The sequence below is a fragment of the Zootermopsis nevadensis genome, unplaced genomic scaffold, assembly GCF_977971745.1.
Source record: "Zootermopsis nevadensis isolate Lab colony 2312 unplaced genomic scaffold, Znev_1.0 Znev_ptg000010l, whole genome shotgun sequence".
NCBI classification, from domain to species: Eukaryota; Metazoa; Arthropoda; class Insecta; order Blattodea; family Termopsidae; genus Zootermopsis; species Zootermopsis nevadensis.
This window is the reverse complement of record NW_028259142.1, coordinates 5424515-5440146: the sequence shown is the minus strand read 5'-3', so window position 1 is coordinate 5440146 and position 15632 is coordinate 5424515. Positions and strand designations below refer to the sequence as shown.

General features: G+C 37.6%; 1 protein-coding gene across 4 annotated transcripts in view; it reads left to right on the top strand.

Moving 5' to 3' along the window:
- Window positions 1–15632, top strand: part of LOC110837597 (putative multidrug resistance-associated protein lethal(2)03659) — a 29575-nt gene that overhangs the window by 3823 nt on the left and 10120 nt on the right. For 2 of the 4 annotated variants that reach the window (XM_022079926.2, XM_022080099.2), the window contains exons 4-15: window positions 441–645; window positions 1594–1816; window positions 4068–4224; window positions 4610–4751; window positions 5615–5725; window positions 7027–7380; window positions 7475–7761; window positions 8635–8818; window positions 9818–9991; window positions 11669–11853; window positions 13632–13969; window positions 14575–14654. In XM_022079926.2, coding sequence (XP_021935618.2) covers window positions 441–645; window positions 1594–1816; window positions 4068–4224; window positions 4610–4751; window positions 5615–5725; window positions 7027–7380; window positions 7475–7761; window positions 8635–8818; window positions 9818–9991; window positions 11669–11853; window positions 13632–13969; window positions 14575–14654 — 2440 coding nt within the window. The remainder of the gene's footprint in view (window positions 1–440; window positions 646–1593; window positions 1817–4067; window positions 4225–4609; window positions 4752–5614; window positions 5726–7026; window positions 7381–7474; window positions 7762–8634; window positions 8819–9817; window positions 9992–11668; window positions 11854–13631; window positions 13970–14574; window positions 14655–15632) is intronic. The other 2 variants (XM_087346316.1, XM_022080016.2) reach the window with 2 other exon arrangements.

Below are 15632 nucleotides of genomic sequence, written 5' to 3'. Positions count from 1 at the left end.
CAGTACCCTATTTAGTGGAATCACATGATAGTCGCCTGGTTTCGGGAATAAACTACTCAAGTAGCAAAATAAAAGTTCAGCCAATGCCTCACAATCACAAACAACATATGAGGCTGTTTCTGTTTTGCGGTAACACCTTCTACAATTGTAGTTGCTTACTTTCCCCAACATACACACACACACACACACACAACTTTTTTTATGTAACTATGTGGAAGTGACATCTTAATTGTTTAATCATGCCTGATATTGGAGCACAACAGATTAATTTTTCTGATATGCTTAACAGTGATATTTGTCAAGAAACCATATAAAATATATTCATATGATAATATTCATGTCTACCATTACCATTCCAACATAAATGTAGTTTGTCACAAACTAATGTATAGTTTGATAGAATTCTATTAATAACAGAGTTTCTTGCTTTTGACGCGCAGGTTGACGCAGCCGCTGTTTCTTGGAGGACTGATTCGTTACTTTGCTCCAACAGACGCTGTTACTCGTACTGCGGCTTTTGGATATGCCGCCTGCATTGTTGGCTGCACATTTCTTACCGCATTTGTCTGTCATCCTCATAATTTGGGTATTTTTCATGTTGGAATGAAGATTAGAATTGGACTTTGTTCTTTGATTTACAGAAAGGTAAGAAATACTGTGAGGGTTACTAGTTTATAGGTGAGCCATGACCTCCAGCTTTGTCGTTACTTTGTAATATAAGCAGCAGGTGGCTATATTGTAGATATAGTAGCAGGAAATGTTCTGTCAGCCTTTAGGAAATACACTAGTATTCAGAGTATATACAAGCGTATGTCTAATATACTTTTCTGGAGCATTTATAATAATAAAATAAGTTGAATTCTTGACCCATTCAGTTTTGATATTTAGCAGTCTTTGTCCAGTGATAGTGGTTTGGTGTAACTGTGCTGCTGATTTGTTCTTAAATATAGCCCTTTGGCTAAAGGCTCTGAACTGTCTTGGTAGACTTCCCTTCCAGTATAATTTCTGAAATTTTTGTGTGCTATGTTTATGAATTCTGGTTGCAGTGTAAGAATCATGATCATTTATGCCACCCATATTAATCTAATCTAGGGTTATGTTGTATTTCCTTTCATAATTCATGTCCAGATTATTTGGGTTTACTGTGGTGTAACATGGTGGATGGTCTTCTTGGTTGTGATACTGTGTCGACTTGTAGGTGAATATCAAGGTTTCAGAGAAAGATACTGTCTCCTTCTTCAGGGCTGAAATGAAGGGTCTTAGGAAGTGGATGGTTTTCATGGGATTTAGTACAAGGACCAAGACAGGTTTAGTTTTTAGAACAGCCTACAAAGGACAACTATTAAGGAATACCCATTTTAGGGATTTTCTCCTTCTCCTAACAGTTGAGTCCTGAAGATGGAAGCAGTATGTTCCTCCAAAATATTGGTACCCATCTACAAGTCCATATGGCTTCATAACTCAAAAGACCACCATTGACATTTTCACAAATTGTGAGAACCTCAGTTTCTACTTGTGTTTGGTCTCTGTCCATGCTGCATCACATTGCTTAATCTGTATTTATTGTTCTCAGTGTTGGCATTATAATTTCAGGCATTAAAGTTGAGTAAGACTGCTTTGGGTGAAACAACTGTTGGTCAAGCGGTGAACCTTCTGTCAAACGATGCAAGCCGATTTGATGCAATGTTTTTGTTTGTGGCATATGTTTGGATTGGGCCAATACAAATGGTGATTATTATGTACTTGGTGTGGCAGCAGATTGGAATTGCTATGTTTTCTGGAGTGGCAAGTGTTGTGCTTCTAATTCCACTGCAAGGTACTTGAAACCAATATTTCATATTGTTCTTGAAGGTTTGTGATATCTGTAGATTTCCTCTACTCACACTTTATAATTTGTAATAATTCTATTCTGATTTCTTCACTTTATAAGTGATAAGTGACCAGGGCTCTGGAGTCGGTACTAAATCCTCTGACTCCTTCATAAAAGCTCAATATGTATTAATAATGGTAAACCTACTAAAATGGTAAATGGTACCATAAGAGATCTCATTACCACCACGTGAATCAAAAGGCTACTTTTTAGACTTATAACCTATATTTAAGTATAAGTCTAATGGTTATTGCACAAATCAATTGATTTGTAGACAGTTTGTATTCTTAAGGTACCAGAGCAAAAGTTACAAAGCATTATTCCCACACCATGTGGCTCAATGCGTCATTGAATCTCCCTAAGTGTGAGGCCGCCGGCGGCTCACACGGTAGCGAAAGTGTTAAAATAGTATTTTCTTAAGATTTTATATCAAGGTTGGAGTCGGAGTAGGTACATTTTTACGAACTTGAACTCTACCTAAAATTGCTTCCAACTCCACAGCCCTGTATGTAACCACCATGTTTTCTTTCTTTCTGTTAAATGTACCAGCTGTTGTGAAGTAGACTAGATATTTTGACTATTGATGTTACTCTGGCCTGTCTAAACTTTAATGTTGGTGCAACCACATATTATTTTCTGCCTTCTGTATAATGGTGCCTCTGCTGCTGTTGTTTCTATGTTTCATTTATAACATGGTTCTGCTTGGTTGGCTTTACACCCATAAATTAACTAATTATCTCACTTTATGGAGCACAGTCCCTGAGAAGCTAGTAGTCATTCAGCCAGTCAAGAAATGTCCTGCCTTGCATGGAGCCTGCAGTATTATTATTACTGCATTAACAAGAGTCTGCTTGCCACTGGTGTCTGTCCTGTGCCAGACGATTCCATCTTTTCTGTTATGTATGGTTTTGATTGTTACTGTCATTCACAAATACAAAAACTTTTGTTACATTTTCAAAGGGTTTATTAAATCTATTTATATTATGGTTTCATTATTTATTTCTCCATTCTAGTGGAAATTATGAGCACATGATTTAGTTTCCAGCATAGAAGCTTGTGTGTACCATTCAGATCCAGTTTCTCCTTAGTTTCAGTATCATGACCATCAATATCCTATCTGCATCCATGATAGAAGCTGCTGCTCAAGCCCACTGAGTTGTGTTTAGTTTCACTGATTTGCCCCACAACTTTGACTCTGGGAAGTAAAATTAAGGCTTTTTGTTATGTTTCACTTAGAAAATCCAGAAGTATTAATGTTTCCCATTTTCAGTATACATGGCAATTTACAGGAGCAGAATTCCCATGTATATTGAGTCATTTGTACTGTAATTGCATGGCTGTTGGTACAAGTAATGTAATAGTGTTGAACTGGTTGCCTATATCTGTATATTATTTTTTGGGGTAACAGGTATTTATTTGAAGAGTATAAGGTTATTCCAGTAGGACATGGATGATGTAGAGAGATCAAGTGATAAAAAAAACATACAAAACATGAGTAGTTAAAGCAGGGATACAGATGGAAGAGGAACACTTGTGTTTGCTGTCCTTCATTTAAAATTATTCATTGTTTTAGTGCTGAGGTATTGCCTAAAACTTGCCTCCCCTAAAGATTACAAAGCCATTTTGTGTAAAATGCAGATGCACTGAAAAATTCAAAGAAAATGGTGTTTGTAAAGACTTTATTTTTGAAATTATTATCAGTAATATTTTTTATTGTTACAGTTTAAATACTATGCTTCAGATAAATTGCTTACAAACAAAGCTAATACAAATTACTGTAAGAAAACACAGAAAGTGCATTAGTGTCATTGTTATTCTCATAACAGAAGTATTTCTAGGACAGCCACTAACAGTGGTTAATTTTTGTGAACACTTCTCTTGTCTTCTGCCAGCATAAAGATAATTCTTACCATTTGAAAGTATAAGCAGTCACCTTGAAGGCTACATGTGGCACTTCATGCCATCTATCAGCCAGAAGGATATACTGTTGCTGACTTTGCTGTCTTCTTTGGCTCTGGCAATCTCTACATGAGAGTGGCACTAAGAGTGTTAGAAATGCAGTAAATACAGTTTATTATTTGAACTGCTGCTTTTGTTGTTAGCTAATTTACGTTTAAATCCATCCATTCTTTAAAAACAGTTATTTCATCTAGTTTCATATATTCAGGTTTGTGAACGTATATTTCTTACCTTTTAGCTTTCATTGGTAAGATGATATCTACGCTACGTCTGCGCACAGCTAAAAGAACTGATCAGCGCATCAGATTTATGAATGAGATTGTTGTTGGCATCCAGGTGATTAAGATGTATGCTTGGGAGAAACCATTTTCACATCTTGTTTCTGTAGCTCGCAAGTAAGTATCTCTCAGTGTATTTGCATTCTGTTTAATTAAAATGCTTACTTTTATTCTAATACTGATTCCATAGTTTGCCTCACACTGAAGAAGGAATTGAGGAAGTTTTTGATGAAAGCCTGTGGGGGGAGAGTAAATGACAATTTTGTAAGTTCTGTCAAGAAATTGAATTTGTTGCCTTATCATTTTCATTCTTCACTGCATTTTGAAGGTCCATTGAATATGAAACTTTTCTTGTTCATTATAGGCCAACCATACTTGCATGCCAATTTTGTTAGTCTTATTTTCTGTGTTGGATATAAAATGTCTTGCCTTTCATATCATTAATTTCTTTATGCATGAGTGGAAAATAATGGAATCATAAATGATTTTAAAATAATTTCAGACGAGAAATCCAAGCTGTGAGGGCTTCATCCTATATGCAAGGCATTCTTCTATGTTTTGGATGGTTAGTAGGAAGAAGAATTGCTATTTTTATGAGCTTGGTGACCTATGTTTTTCTCTACGAGAGTGTCACTCCTGAGAAGGTAAATTTGTTAAATCATATTTCATGTGAAGTGTTGAATTCAGCATGAAGAATATTTGCTGTTTTGGTCAGAGTTCTTGAGTATAACCACATATAATGAATATGGTTTGAACCATTCAGGTGCAAGTGGATTGCTCTGAGAGCTGTAAAGACATAAACCATTTTTAAAGAAACACATTTTAGACTTGAGGGCACCTCAAACATACTTATCTATTAATATCCTAATGATATATTCTGTTTATCACATTCACAATATTTGGTGTGTGAGGAAATAAGAAAACTTGCATATCATATTTATAGATGCACTTCTGATCTGTCTGCAGGGTTATTAGTGAGGAAAATTTATTGAAACTTCTTGGCTGTTTATTAAAAGCTGCTGAGTTGCTATTACATACAGGTTCAAATATCACTCAATAATTTTCTCTAACAAAATCAGTCATTAGTGAGTTAATATACACTGTTTTTGCTTCAGTAATCTTGCAATATCAGGTTTAATTTCTGTTGTTGCAGTTTGTATGCATTCCTCCAAGTGTTTGTCACTAAGGCGCAGCCTAGTTTCTTGATTAGATGTTCTTCATTAACCTGTATAGTTGCTCACAGTGAAAGGTACTGGCAAATCTGATGACATTAATAAAGCATACTTTTTGATATTAGTAATTATTTTTTATCACATAGTATTACAAAATGTGTATGTGGGCTACATAAAAGTTATCAGTATGCTGCATGCTAGCTGCGGGTTGAGAAGCCTTGATCTGTATGCATGCATACATAAATCCATCCATCCTACTGATTTTAATATGAAAGGTAAATCGTATCAGCATATTTATTCATTTGCAAGGTGACTCTACTTTGTTGTTGTTTCAGATGTTTGTGGTGACTGCGTACTTTAACATTTTGACAGAGTCCATGACAAGTTATATTTCATTTGCAATAACACATATTTCTGAAGCATATGTTTCTGTTCAGAGGATTAAGGTATGTATTTTTATGTGATTATTGTTAATACTGTATACAGGTGAGTCAGAAGTATGTTTACAAAATTCATGTACATGTTCCAGGATTAAAAATAAGAAAAAATGTTCCTATGAACATGGGGTCGCAAATGTTTCATTTTCACTGATTGAAACTTATTTTTGGCTATTATTTCGAAAATGAAACATTTGCGACACCATGTTCATAGGAACATTTTTTCTTATTTTTGATTCTGGAACACCCACACAAAGTTTGTAAACATACTTCTGACTCACCTGTATACAGTTCCAGAGTATTTCACTAACAGTGTACAGAGAGGCTCCTCACCTGATATTGTTAGGGTGATTAAATTGAGGAGGATGAGTTGGGTGGGACATGCAACACACATGGGGGGGGGGGTGTTTACAAGTTATTGGTTGGAAGGCCTGAAGGGAGGAGACAGCTGGAAAGACCTAGGCGTAGTTGGGAGGATAAAATTAAGATGGATCATAGGGAGCTGGCTCAGGATAGGGTCTGGTGGCAAGCTTTTGTCAACATGGTGATGAACCTTTGGGTTCTATAAAGGAAGTGAGCTATTCTTTGACAAGTTGAGTATACAATAGACTTTTCAAAAAAAAATCCTGCCCCATTGAGTGAATGAGTGAGTGAAGGTACAGAGAAGTTTATCCAGCAGTTATTACATTTTCTTCCAAACAGTTGCAGTTAGTCATTTCATTGACATACACAGAATCTGCTGGAAGATTTCCACCATGATAAGAAGTGTGCATTTTTTTTCAATGAATGACTACATGTTCTTTTGAAAACTTAGTTTCAGCAGTTTTTGTGTTTGTGTCCAACCATCGTGTGTTACAGCAATGAGCAACATTTGTTACTTTTTGAGATTGACATTAGAAGAAAGAAATTTTAAAATCATATAATGAATGTGTTTATAAATTTTGTTGGCAGTATCTGGATTTTCTTTTACCCTGTTAACTGTATTTGAAAGTTGTGCATTTAAGTGACATGAAACTGGGTCATTTACTTGTAGGAAGTGGAATCAACTTACGCACGTGTTGACACTACATTCTCCAAGACATCCACACAAGACTTGTCTTGAATTCAAGAAAATCACTTCTTTTGTTATTGCGAGAAGTAGCCATTCTTGGAACAATGAAAGTCCTGAAATTTTGTCCATCATACAGCATAGCTTCTGTGATTGTTATTTTTTATATACAAAGAAACATGCACATTGGTACAGTTTGTGATTACTGAATAGAGCTTTTAATATTTGATTCTGTTTATTTTTCTGGATTATTATTTTACAGAACTTCCTGCTATATGATGAGATAGCACATGCGGCTGGTCTGAATACAGGTAGTGGGATGTCTCCAGTACATGATTCTGTTGATGACGATGATTGTAGACTTAGTAATGGCTGTTCGGAAGTGAAGCCAAATTCAGAGAAAAGCAAGCCAGACGGGGCTGACTATATTGATACACGGACTAGAGGTGATCATACAGACACAGAAAATCCCCTGGAATTTTCTGGTGGAATCAAGATTACAGGTGTGACCGCCAAGTGGACTGATGATTTGCCTGAGAACACCCTAACTGATGTGAGTGTGGAAGTGAGAACTGGAGGACTAATGGCTATCATTGGACCTGTTGGATCAGGGAAGGTTCGTTACAGATGCGGGAGATAAGATACAATAAACACTGCTCTGACTTTACTGTACGGGACTAATGCTGGAATGTTTGTTTATTGCTGTGCAGACATCGCTAATCCATGCCATCCTGAAGGAACTGCCCCTTACCAGTGGCTCCATAGTGGTGGGAGGATCAATATCGTATGCATCACAGGAACCGTGGCTATTCATAGCCTCTGTACAACAGAACATACTATTTGGGCAGCCCATGGATAGGAACCGGTACAGGCAAGTGGTGAGGGCCTGTGCCCTTGAACAGGACTTCAGACAGCTGCCCCATGGTGACAGGACAATTGTGGGAGAGAGGGGTATCACTCTCAGTGGTGGACAGAAGGCGAGAATTAGTCTTGCAAGGTGTGTAACAGCTTTGCCCCTTGAAGACTTGTTTAAATTGCAATCTGCATGCCTTTACAGTTGCACTTTGGTGGCTGCAGGTCTCTGTTATTGCAGTGTAACTCAAGAAGAACTGTAAATTGTTACTGTAATTCATTTCTCATTCAGATTCTTACTTCACTTATATTGGCTTGTCTTTTTAATGAGGTCCATGGATTATGAAATCATCTTAATTTAATAGGATTGTAGTTCCAAAACAGATTTCTGACATACTAATTTGGAAAATTCCTCCAGATTTGGTCCTATTACCTTTGCCAAAAGAAATATTTGAGGACATCTATTTTTGAAGTTATTCTTCCTTATTATATGTGGAAAGTCCAGTAGCATCTGCCAGGGATTGATTATTGGAGATAAAGGTTCAATTTAAACCCACATCAGGTGACTAGTAAATAAACATGTATCACCATTATCAATGAGATTAAAAACAATGTGAGATTTGTGATTAAAATTGTCCGGCATGCAGTGAAATCCTCCACGAGAAGAATTTCAAAGCCCAAATCTTCTGAGATAGTGCCCATCATCTTAGATCTCCAGAAACTCAAGCTTCTGTGAGTTTCATGTCTTTGGGCCTTTGAGGTAGGCACACAAAGAATGCTGATTCCAGTCGCACAGGGAAACATGGCATGCTGTGTGTTGTTTATTTTACCAGAAGATAATGGAATTTTACAAGTCTGTATCCAGCCCTTAGTAACTCAGCAGCATATCTCAGTTCAATGTGACTTACTTGACTGGACCCAATTGAACTCTGGTGATTGACCTTGGGCACTTCCATGTAATTATTCTATTTACATTTTAAAGAACTTGTCATTAACATCAACTGTTACCTCTTCGAAGGGCTGTTTACAAAGCTGCAGATATCTATCTACTGGATGACCCACTATCTGCAGTGGATGCCCATGTAGGTCGCCACTTGTTTGATGACTGCATCTGTGACTTCCTGCAGGGAAAGACGCGAATACTAGTCACACATCAACTGCAGTACCTTCATACAGCTGATAACATTATTATCCTCAATCATGTAAGTTTATTACATTGTATCACAACATATTTATAGTCACTATACATTCATTTCATGTTTCAATTCAAGAACCATTGGACAGATTTTTATAAAGTTTGGTGTGAATATTATGCCGTTGGAGGTCACCTTGTTGGATGTGCAGTTTGTGAGGGGAATGAGCAACACTAGCACCACTTTAATTGAGCCCTCAAATGGTTTGTAGTATCAGGACATTCTGATATGTTCAACTTTTGTTAAGGCAATTTTTTGTAGAATATAAAGTAACATGGCTGTCTTGTAAATTTTCTTTGGCACTTGGTTTAACAGAATGAGCCGGCGTAGCTAAGTCAGTATAGTGACTGGCTACGGACTGGGCAACCGGGGTTCGATCCCCGACGGGGGCAGAGGATTTTTCCTCTAGCCTCTGCGTCCAGACCGGCTCTGGGGCCCACCCAGCCTCCTATCCAATGGGTACCGGGGTTCTCTCCCGGGGATAAAGCACGGCCGGGGCATGATGCTGACCACTCACCCCCATCTAGTGCCGAGGTCAAGATTGAGTAGGAGCTATACCTCCACTCCCTCCCCAAGCGCCTACATGGTGGATAGTGAGACAGCTTTACTTTACTTTACTTGGTTAAACAGTTGTAACTAATGAACTGACTGTTAGAGAGATGTACAGGATGTACAGTGACTTTATGTCAGTACTTTGGTATCTTGAAAATGGCTGTCTTCAGACTCACCGCCATGAAAACTTCAAATCCTACTTTAGAATCTTATTCCTGAGATCATTCCCAGTCAGAAATGTCATGTCATTTGAACATACATCCAGTTCACAATGGATATTTGAAATTCAAAACGATTTGAACCTTATTTAGAACATTGTGTCATTCATGTGTCTTGCAGCGTAAAAAAATCGATAATGAAGTTGCTTTCTTTTTTTGTGCTGTGACTAATGTTTTTTTAAAAAGAAAGTTCTATGTGAGCCAAAAATGTCATTACAGTTTTAGATTTTTTACACAGGGAACAGTAGAAGATAAGGGCACTTATATTAAACTGTGTGAGTCTGGAATTGACTTTGCCAAAAAACTTGCTGTGGAGTCAGAAGAACATGAGGAGAAGGAAAAGTCCACCACTGATAGCTTACAGTCATGTACATACAGCCGGGTGCGTCATGCATCAGAGACTTCTACTGTGGTAAGCATATCTTATGGTGGTTGTGCATAGTTAACATTTTTGTATGAGCTGCAAATGACTTTTTGCTTAAGAGATATTTAGAAAAATAGCTCTGTGATCTTTTATAATTTCTGTCAAGAAACCTCCATATTACAATATCTTCATGTGTAACTTGATAATGTTTGTAAAGTTGGTAAAGTGTATCTGTGTGCCAGCTGATTTTAGATTAGTAGATTTTAAGTAATTCTGCTGGATGGATTAGTGATACTAAATATTGGAAGACTGTAGTTAAGTTGTAGGATTTGAGGTTTTCACACCGGTGAGACTGAAGATTGTTGTCTTCTGGGTTGTTGCGCCGTGTAGTCTGGTAGATGTCCACCAACATTTCAGAGGTCCATGCTGCCTCTGTCATCAGGGCGATGAATGAGCGCTAGGTTTATAGGGACCGGCCAGTAAACAGAGTAGCCTGGCCCTAAGCAGTTGGAGCAGGTGTCAAATCAGGTGTGGGTGGGGACCAATAGGAGTGCGTGGGTGTGTGAGAGAGAGGCCTCTCTTTGTATATAATTATATAACAAAGTTGAAGATGAACTGTAGGCCTATCCTTGTCGTACATAAGATATTCTTTATATTGTAGTATTTTCGATAATTTTTATGATAAAGTTAAATGGCTTTCATAATATATGAAAGGTATAAGAGTCTTTGTTGAATTTTGTTTTGTAAAATTATTTATGTGGATTTTGTCGGTCACCTAAATTATAAGATAGTAAAGTCACAACATTTTAGAAATGGCTGTCATCTGTACAGTCTGGTAGAGGTGTACCGACGTTTCAGAGGTCCATGCTGCCTCCATCATCAGGGTGAACGTCGGTAAACTTCTACCAGACTACACAGCACAACAATCCAGAAGACAGCCATCTTCAAACTCATTGTGAAAACCTCAAATCCTACGTTTTGGAAGCTAGCTTCTGCTTCCATCTTGAAATAAAAAAGGGGAAGGGGGTAGAAACCCTGTCTGTCTTTCCACCTGGTTGAGCTAGCCTCAAAGTAAGTAAAGTAAAGCTGTTCCACTATGAGCCATGTAGGCACTTGGGGAGAGAGGAGGTATAGCTCCTACTCATTCTTGACCTCAGCAGTAGATGGAGGTGAGTGGTCAACATCACGCCCTGGCCGCGCTTTACCCCCAGGAAAGGACCCCGGTACCCATTGGATAGGAGACTTGGTGGGCCCCAGAGCCGGTCTGGACGCAGAATCTAGAGGATAAATCCTCTGCCCCCATCGGGGATCGAACCCCGGTCGTCCAGTCCGTAGCCAGTCACTATACTGACTGAGCTATGCCGGTTCCTGAGTAGCCTCAAACATGATAAATTAATTCAGCTATAGAAGTCAATTATAATACACACAACTGTGGTAGTCCATAGGCTTGTGAATGATTTATAAGTGTCTCTGTCATCAGGGTAGATTGCTCCATCATCACCCATTTGCCCTGATAGAGATGGAGACAGTCTCTGGAACTTTTGATTGCAATTCCATATTTACACAGATCTTTGCCCTCTTTTGGCTACTATTTTTTCTGCATTATTGGATATTACAGTGCATTTTATGTAATTGATGTCTTCCAGAGATGATGTATAATTTTTTTGAACTTCAGCAATAAGTTTTGGAATTGTAAACACAACATGACTATGTTATAATGCGCAGAGCTCAGTGTCTTGGTCAGAGCAAGAGGTTGCGGCTGAGATGAGGTCACATGGTGTTGTGAGCTCCAGCGTGTATCGGACATATTGCGCAGCTGGAGGGAGCTGTGGGTTCACTCTCTTGGTGTTTGGTGTTTGCATACTCTCACAACTTGCTATCAGCTCAGGAGACTACTGGTTATCTGTTTGGTATGTACAGTTATTAAGAAGATCTGTTGAGTCTTATTGGGTTTTAGGACCATATTGCTTTGAAAATGTTGTTTATTAAAATACAATGTTGGAACACAAAAGATTCATCATGTCATGACAAAATAGATGTAAAATTGTTAGATCCTGAGAGCGCACGTGAGTTGGAAATGTAGTACTTGATGTCAGAGTGTTTGTGGCTGCAGTTACAAGCGTTCTTAATTGTTCGTTCTCTTATAATATGAAAATCTGTCCAAAAGGTAGGTATATATGTTCTACTTCATCAAGCATTTTTTTGAAGTTCTGCTGGTATTGGGGTAAGATACCAGAGCCTCATTGATCTGAACCATGTTATCTGGCTTCAGTTTCTTTGAACACATTGAGGCCTTCTTTATAATTTAGAGCCCACATTAATCTTTGTCATGGAACAAGGTTTAAATCTTTATGTTATGGTGCTGCTGGCGAGTCTTAGCTTTAGTGTTAAGTATGTAGCATTATGATAAGGCAGTGTACAGACAGTCGAATCGTGAACTGCGTCACAAGGTCAACTCTGTTTTCTATCACTGCGAGTAACAGAATGTACCTCCAAAATTGTTTTCTCAATGCTGTCAGGCAGGACAACATAACTCGAGATTGTTGCTACAAATTAGATTGAAAGAAATATTTGAAGTTAGAATTTTGAAACATGACCATCTTTGAGTGATAAAATCCTTTTGGGCATTCATCCATGTCAGTTTAGCTTAGAAATCCAATGTTTCAGAGACCTTCTCTGTATCTATCATCAGGAAATCACATTTCCTGCATTCCTGTAGAGCCTATGCTATGTACAGAGCATGTTCATAACATAATAGCTGTTAAATGCTGTTTGTTGTATGTCTGCAGTGTTTATGCCATTGACTTTTCTGGCTTCTGTTCATATGGCAGAATGAATGAAGAAAAAATCCACGAGACAGACAGTTGTTCTTAGTGATACAATGATGTTTGACAGGGGGATCATTGCCATCCAATGTGTTCATTGCAGCAGGCATACGTATTACGTTTTAGGAATTATATCAACTGAATGAAGACTATCAGTAGATGAGTCCCTTGCACTATGGAAGGAGTGTCTCATATATATGTAATCCTGACTCCAAAATCACCAGAGTTTGGATTAAAGACATTTGGAATGTATAACTTTACAGCAGGATATTTAGGTCTTCTCTTATGTGCATTGTAAAAGGTGGTAAATTAACATTGCTCTTTAATAACACCAAACAACAAATGGAATGATTGTATTTAATTATGATGTCTGTCTGACTCAGTGCTGAAACTGAAGCTGTGAGAAATCTGGGGGAAAGAATGATGCTGTTTGTATGCTGGATTCCAATAATTGCAATGGAGATATTGACTTGAAACTACTGGCTCTTACAGCCATTATGTAGAAATTAAAAACTACCGACACACTTGATATAAAATTCATGTTCTTTTGTTATGGTGACATGTTTCAGTACAATTGTACCATCCTCAGGCCGAACTTTGTATGTCATGCCAACTAGAGGTCAAAATAGAATTAAAATTGAATAAAGGTTAAAACCGGTGCTTTGATTAAAATTGTAGTTAAAAAATAACAAATTTAAATTTATGTTGGCTTGTAACTTCAACTGAACAGTTATCTTCTGGGGCAACTGGAGGTAAAACTTATAACACTGTGAAGGATAGTCAGGCGTCTTGCCTGTCCTATTCTGTGTTCATAAATTTAATATGTTGAAGTATTTAGCAGTGTGGCAATGTTGTGTTTGTAGGTCTAATGTGGAAGAGAAGCGAGCAAGTCTGATTGAACTTCCTGAGAATAGTACAGTAAATGTGACATTTGCCATTGAAATTAACACATCTCTGCCATTTAATTACGGAAATTCCACCAGCCTAGCAGCCAAAAACTGTACGGAATGTGCCTGGCTGCCCAGCACAGAGACGTGTGTTCTTATATACACTGGCTTTTTAATCATCATATTCCTGCTTACATTTAGCAGTATATTATTATTCTTCACAATGTGTATGAGAGCATCAGTCAATCTCCATAATGAAATGTTTGCCAGCATCACACGTGCTACCATGTGGTTCTTCAACAACAACCCTTCAGGTAAATATATATTGTGCTAAGAATAAATAGTGTAATGGCTTGATGATTTCCGTGTTGTAGCTGAATCCAGAAATAAAAATGGCATCTGAACTTTGTGCAGCTTTTAAAAGATGCGTGTCACTCTAATACAAAACTAGAGTGATGAAAAGAGTGATAAATGGAGAAGAACTGTACCAGGATTTAAATGATATCATTACAAACATGTTTTAGACATCACAGTTTTGAGTTATGGGCCTTGTAAGTTACAGCATTCATGATATAGATGTGCAGGTATGTGTAGGTTTTGTCTTCAGAATGAACTGTAGACTAATGTATTATGTATGCAGACTGAAAACAGTTTAATTTTTAAATTAGTGTCAGTATATAAAAAGAATTCCCTATAGTAAATATGATAAATATTTTTCTACACATTGTATCTCCCGTTTAATGATAAACTGGATAATGTGTATGAAACTCTAAGGGAGGTTCCCAGATGTAATGTATTTAAATTTTTCTATTCAGTACTTCCTGAAGAGGATTCTGTTTTATTTTTGTACATGAATTTACGAAACTGGAATACCTTGATTATAACACTAATATTTATAGGATTGTTTCTTAATTTTCAGGTCAGATATTAAATCGTTTCTCAAAGGATATGGGATCTGTAGATGAGTTTCTTCCCCATACATTGATTGATTGTGTGCAGGTATGCAAGTTATTATTTCAGTACTCTGTAATCAGTGGTTGTGGTTTAATTTTCTGTTGTAACATTGCTGTTCATCTTCATGGCATTAGTTTATTTGTTAGCAGCAAACAGTTTTTACCAATCAAATAACTAAATAACTCCATGGAACAGTGGTCTTCTTGAGAAATTGATAGTTTCTCAGCCAGTCTATTAATTCTCCACATTTTATCGAACCCAAAGATTCATTGCTGTTTGTAAGTGTGTGAAGTCCAAGGCCTTTGCCCAGTTCTCAAGCTGGAGGACTGCCTGTGAGTGCTTATTTATTATATCTGCAGCTGTCCTCCATACAAGGTTCTCTCCACCACCCACAGCCTGAGGATGTGCTGTGCTGTGTCACAAGGGACACACTTAATTCACTTAACATGGTGAATTATTACACAGAATGTTGATTGATCATCTTTTATAAATCCATTAGAAATCTTTGTCTATAATTCTCTGATAACAATGAAGAATCAATCATCTTCTTTTAAATCCATTAGTGAGCTTTCCGTATGTTAATGAGTCAAGGAAGTGTTCCAGAATTGACTTTTAATTTGGGTTTCAGGTTTTCACAGTGGTCAGTCCAATGATGTCTGTCTTCTCGGTTGTAACACTGTGTAGTCTGGTAGAATTTTACCAACATTTGAGAGGTCCTACAACCCAGAAGACAACCATCTTCTGACTTAAGTTGTTTACATTTTCCATCCTGATCCAGAATAATTCACTCAACAAAGTAACTTACTGTAGCTGGATGATGATTAAGATTCTTGTTAGGGATTCAATTTTTCTTTTCAGCAGCATACCCAAACTGACTCTTGTGACGTGCTCAGCCCTTTGTTTAGAGAGTACTGGAGATTGCTTCTCAGGGAGCACGACACAGACTAATTGATCTCCTCTGCTACTGCCGAGATTAACAATGCATGGAGCTTTGTTTACACTCTCCAGCACAGCTTGGTGCGC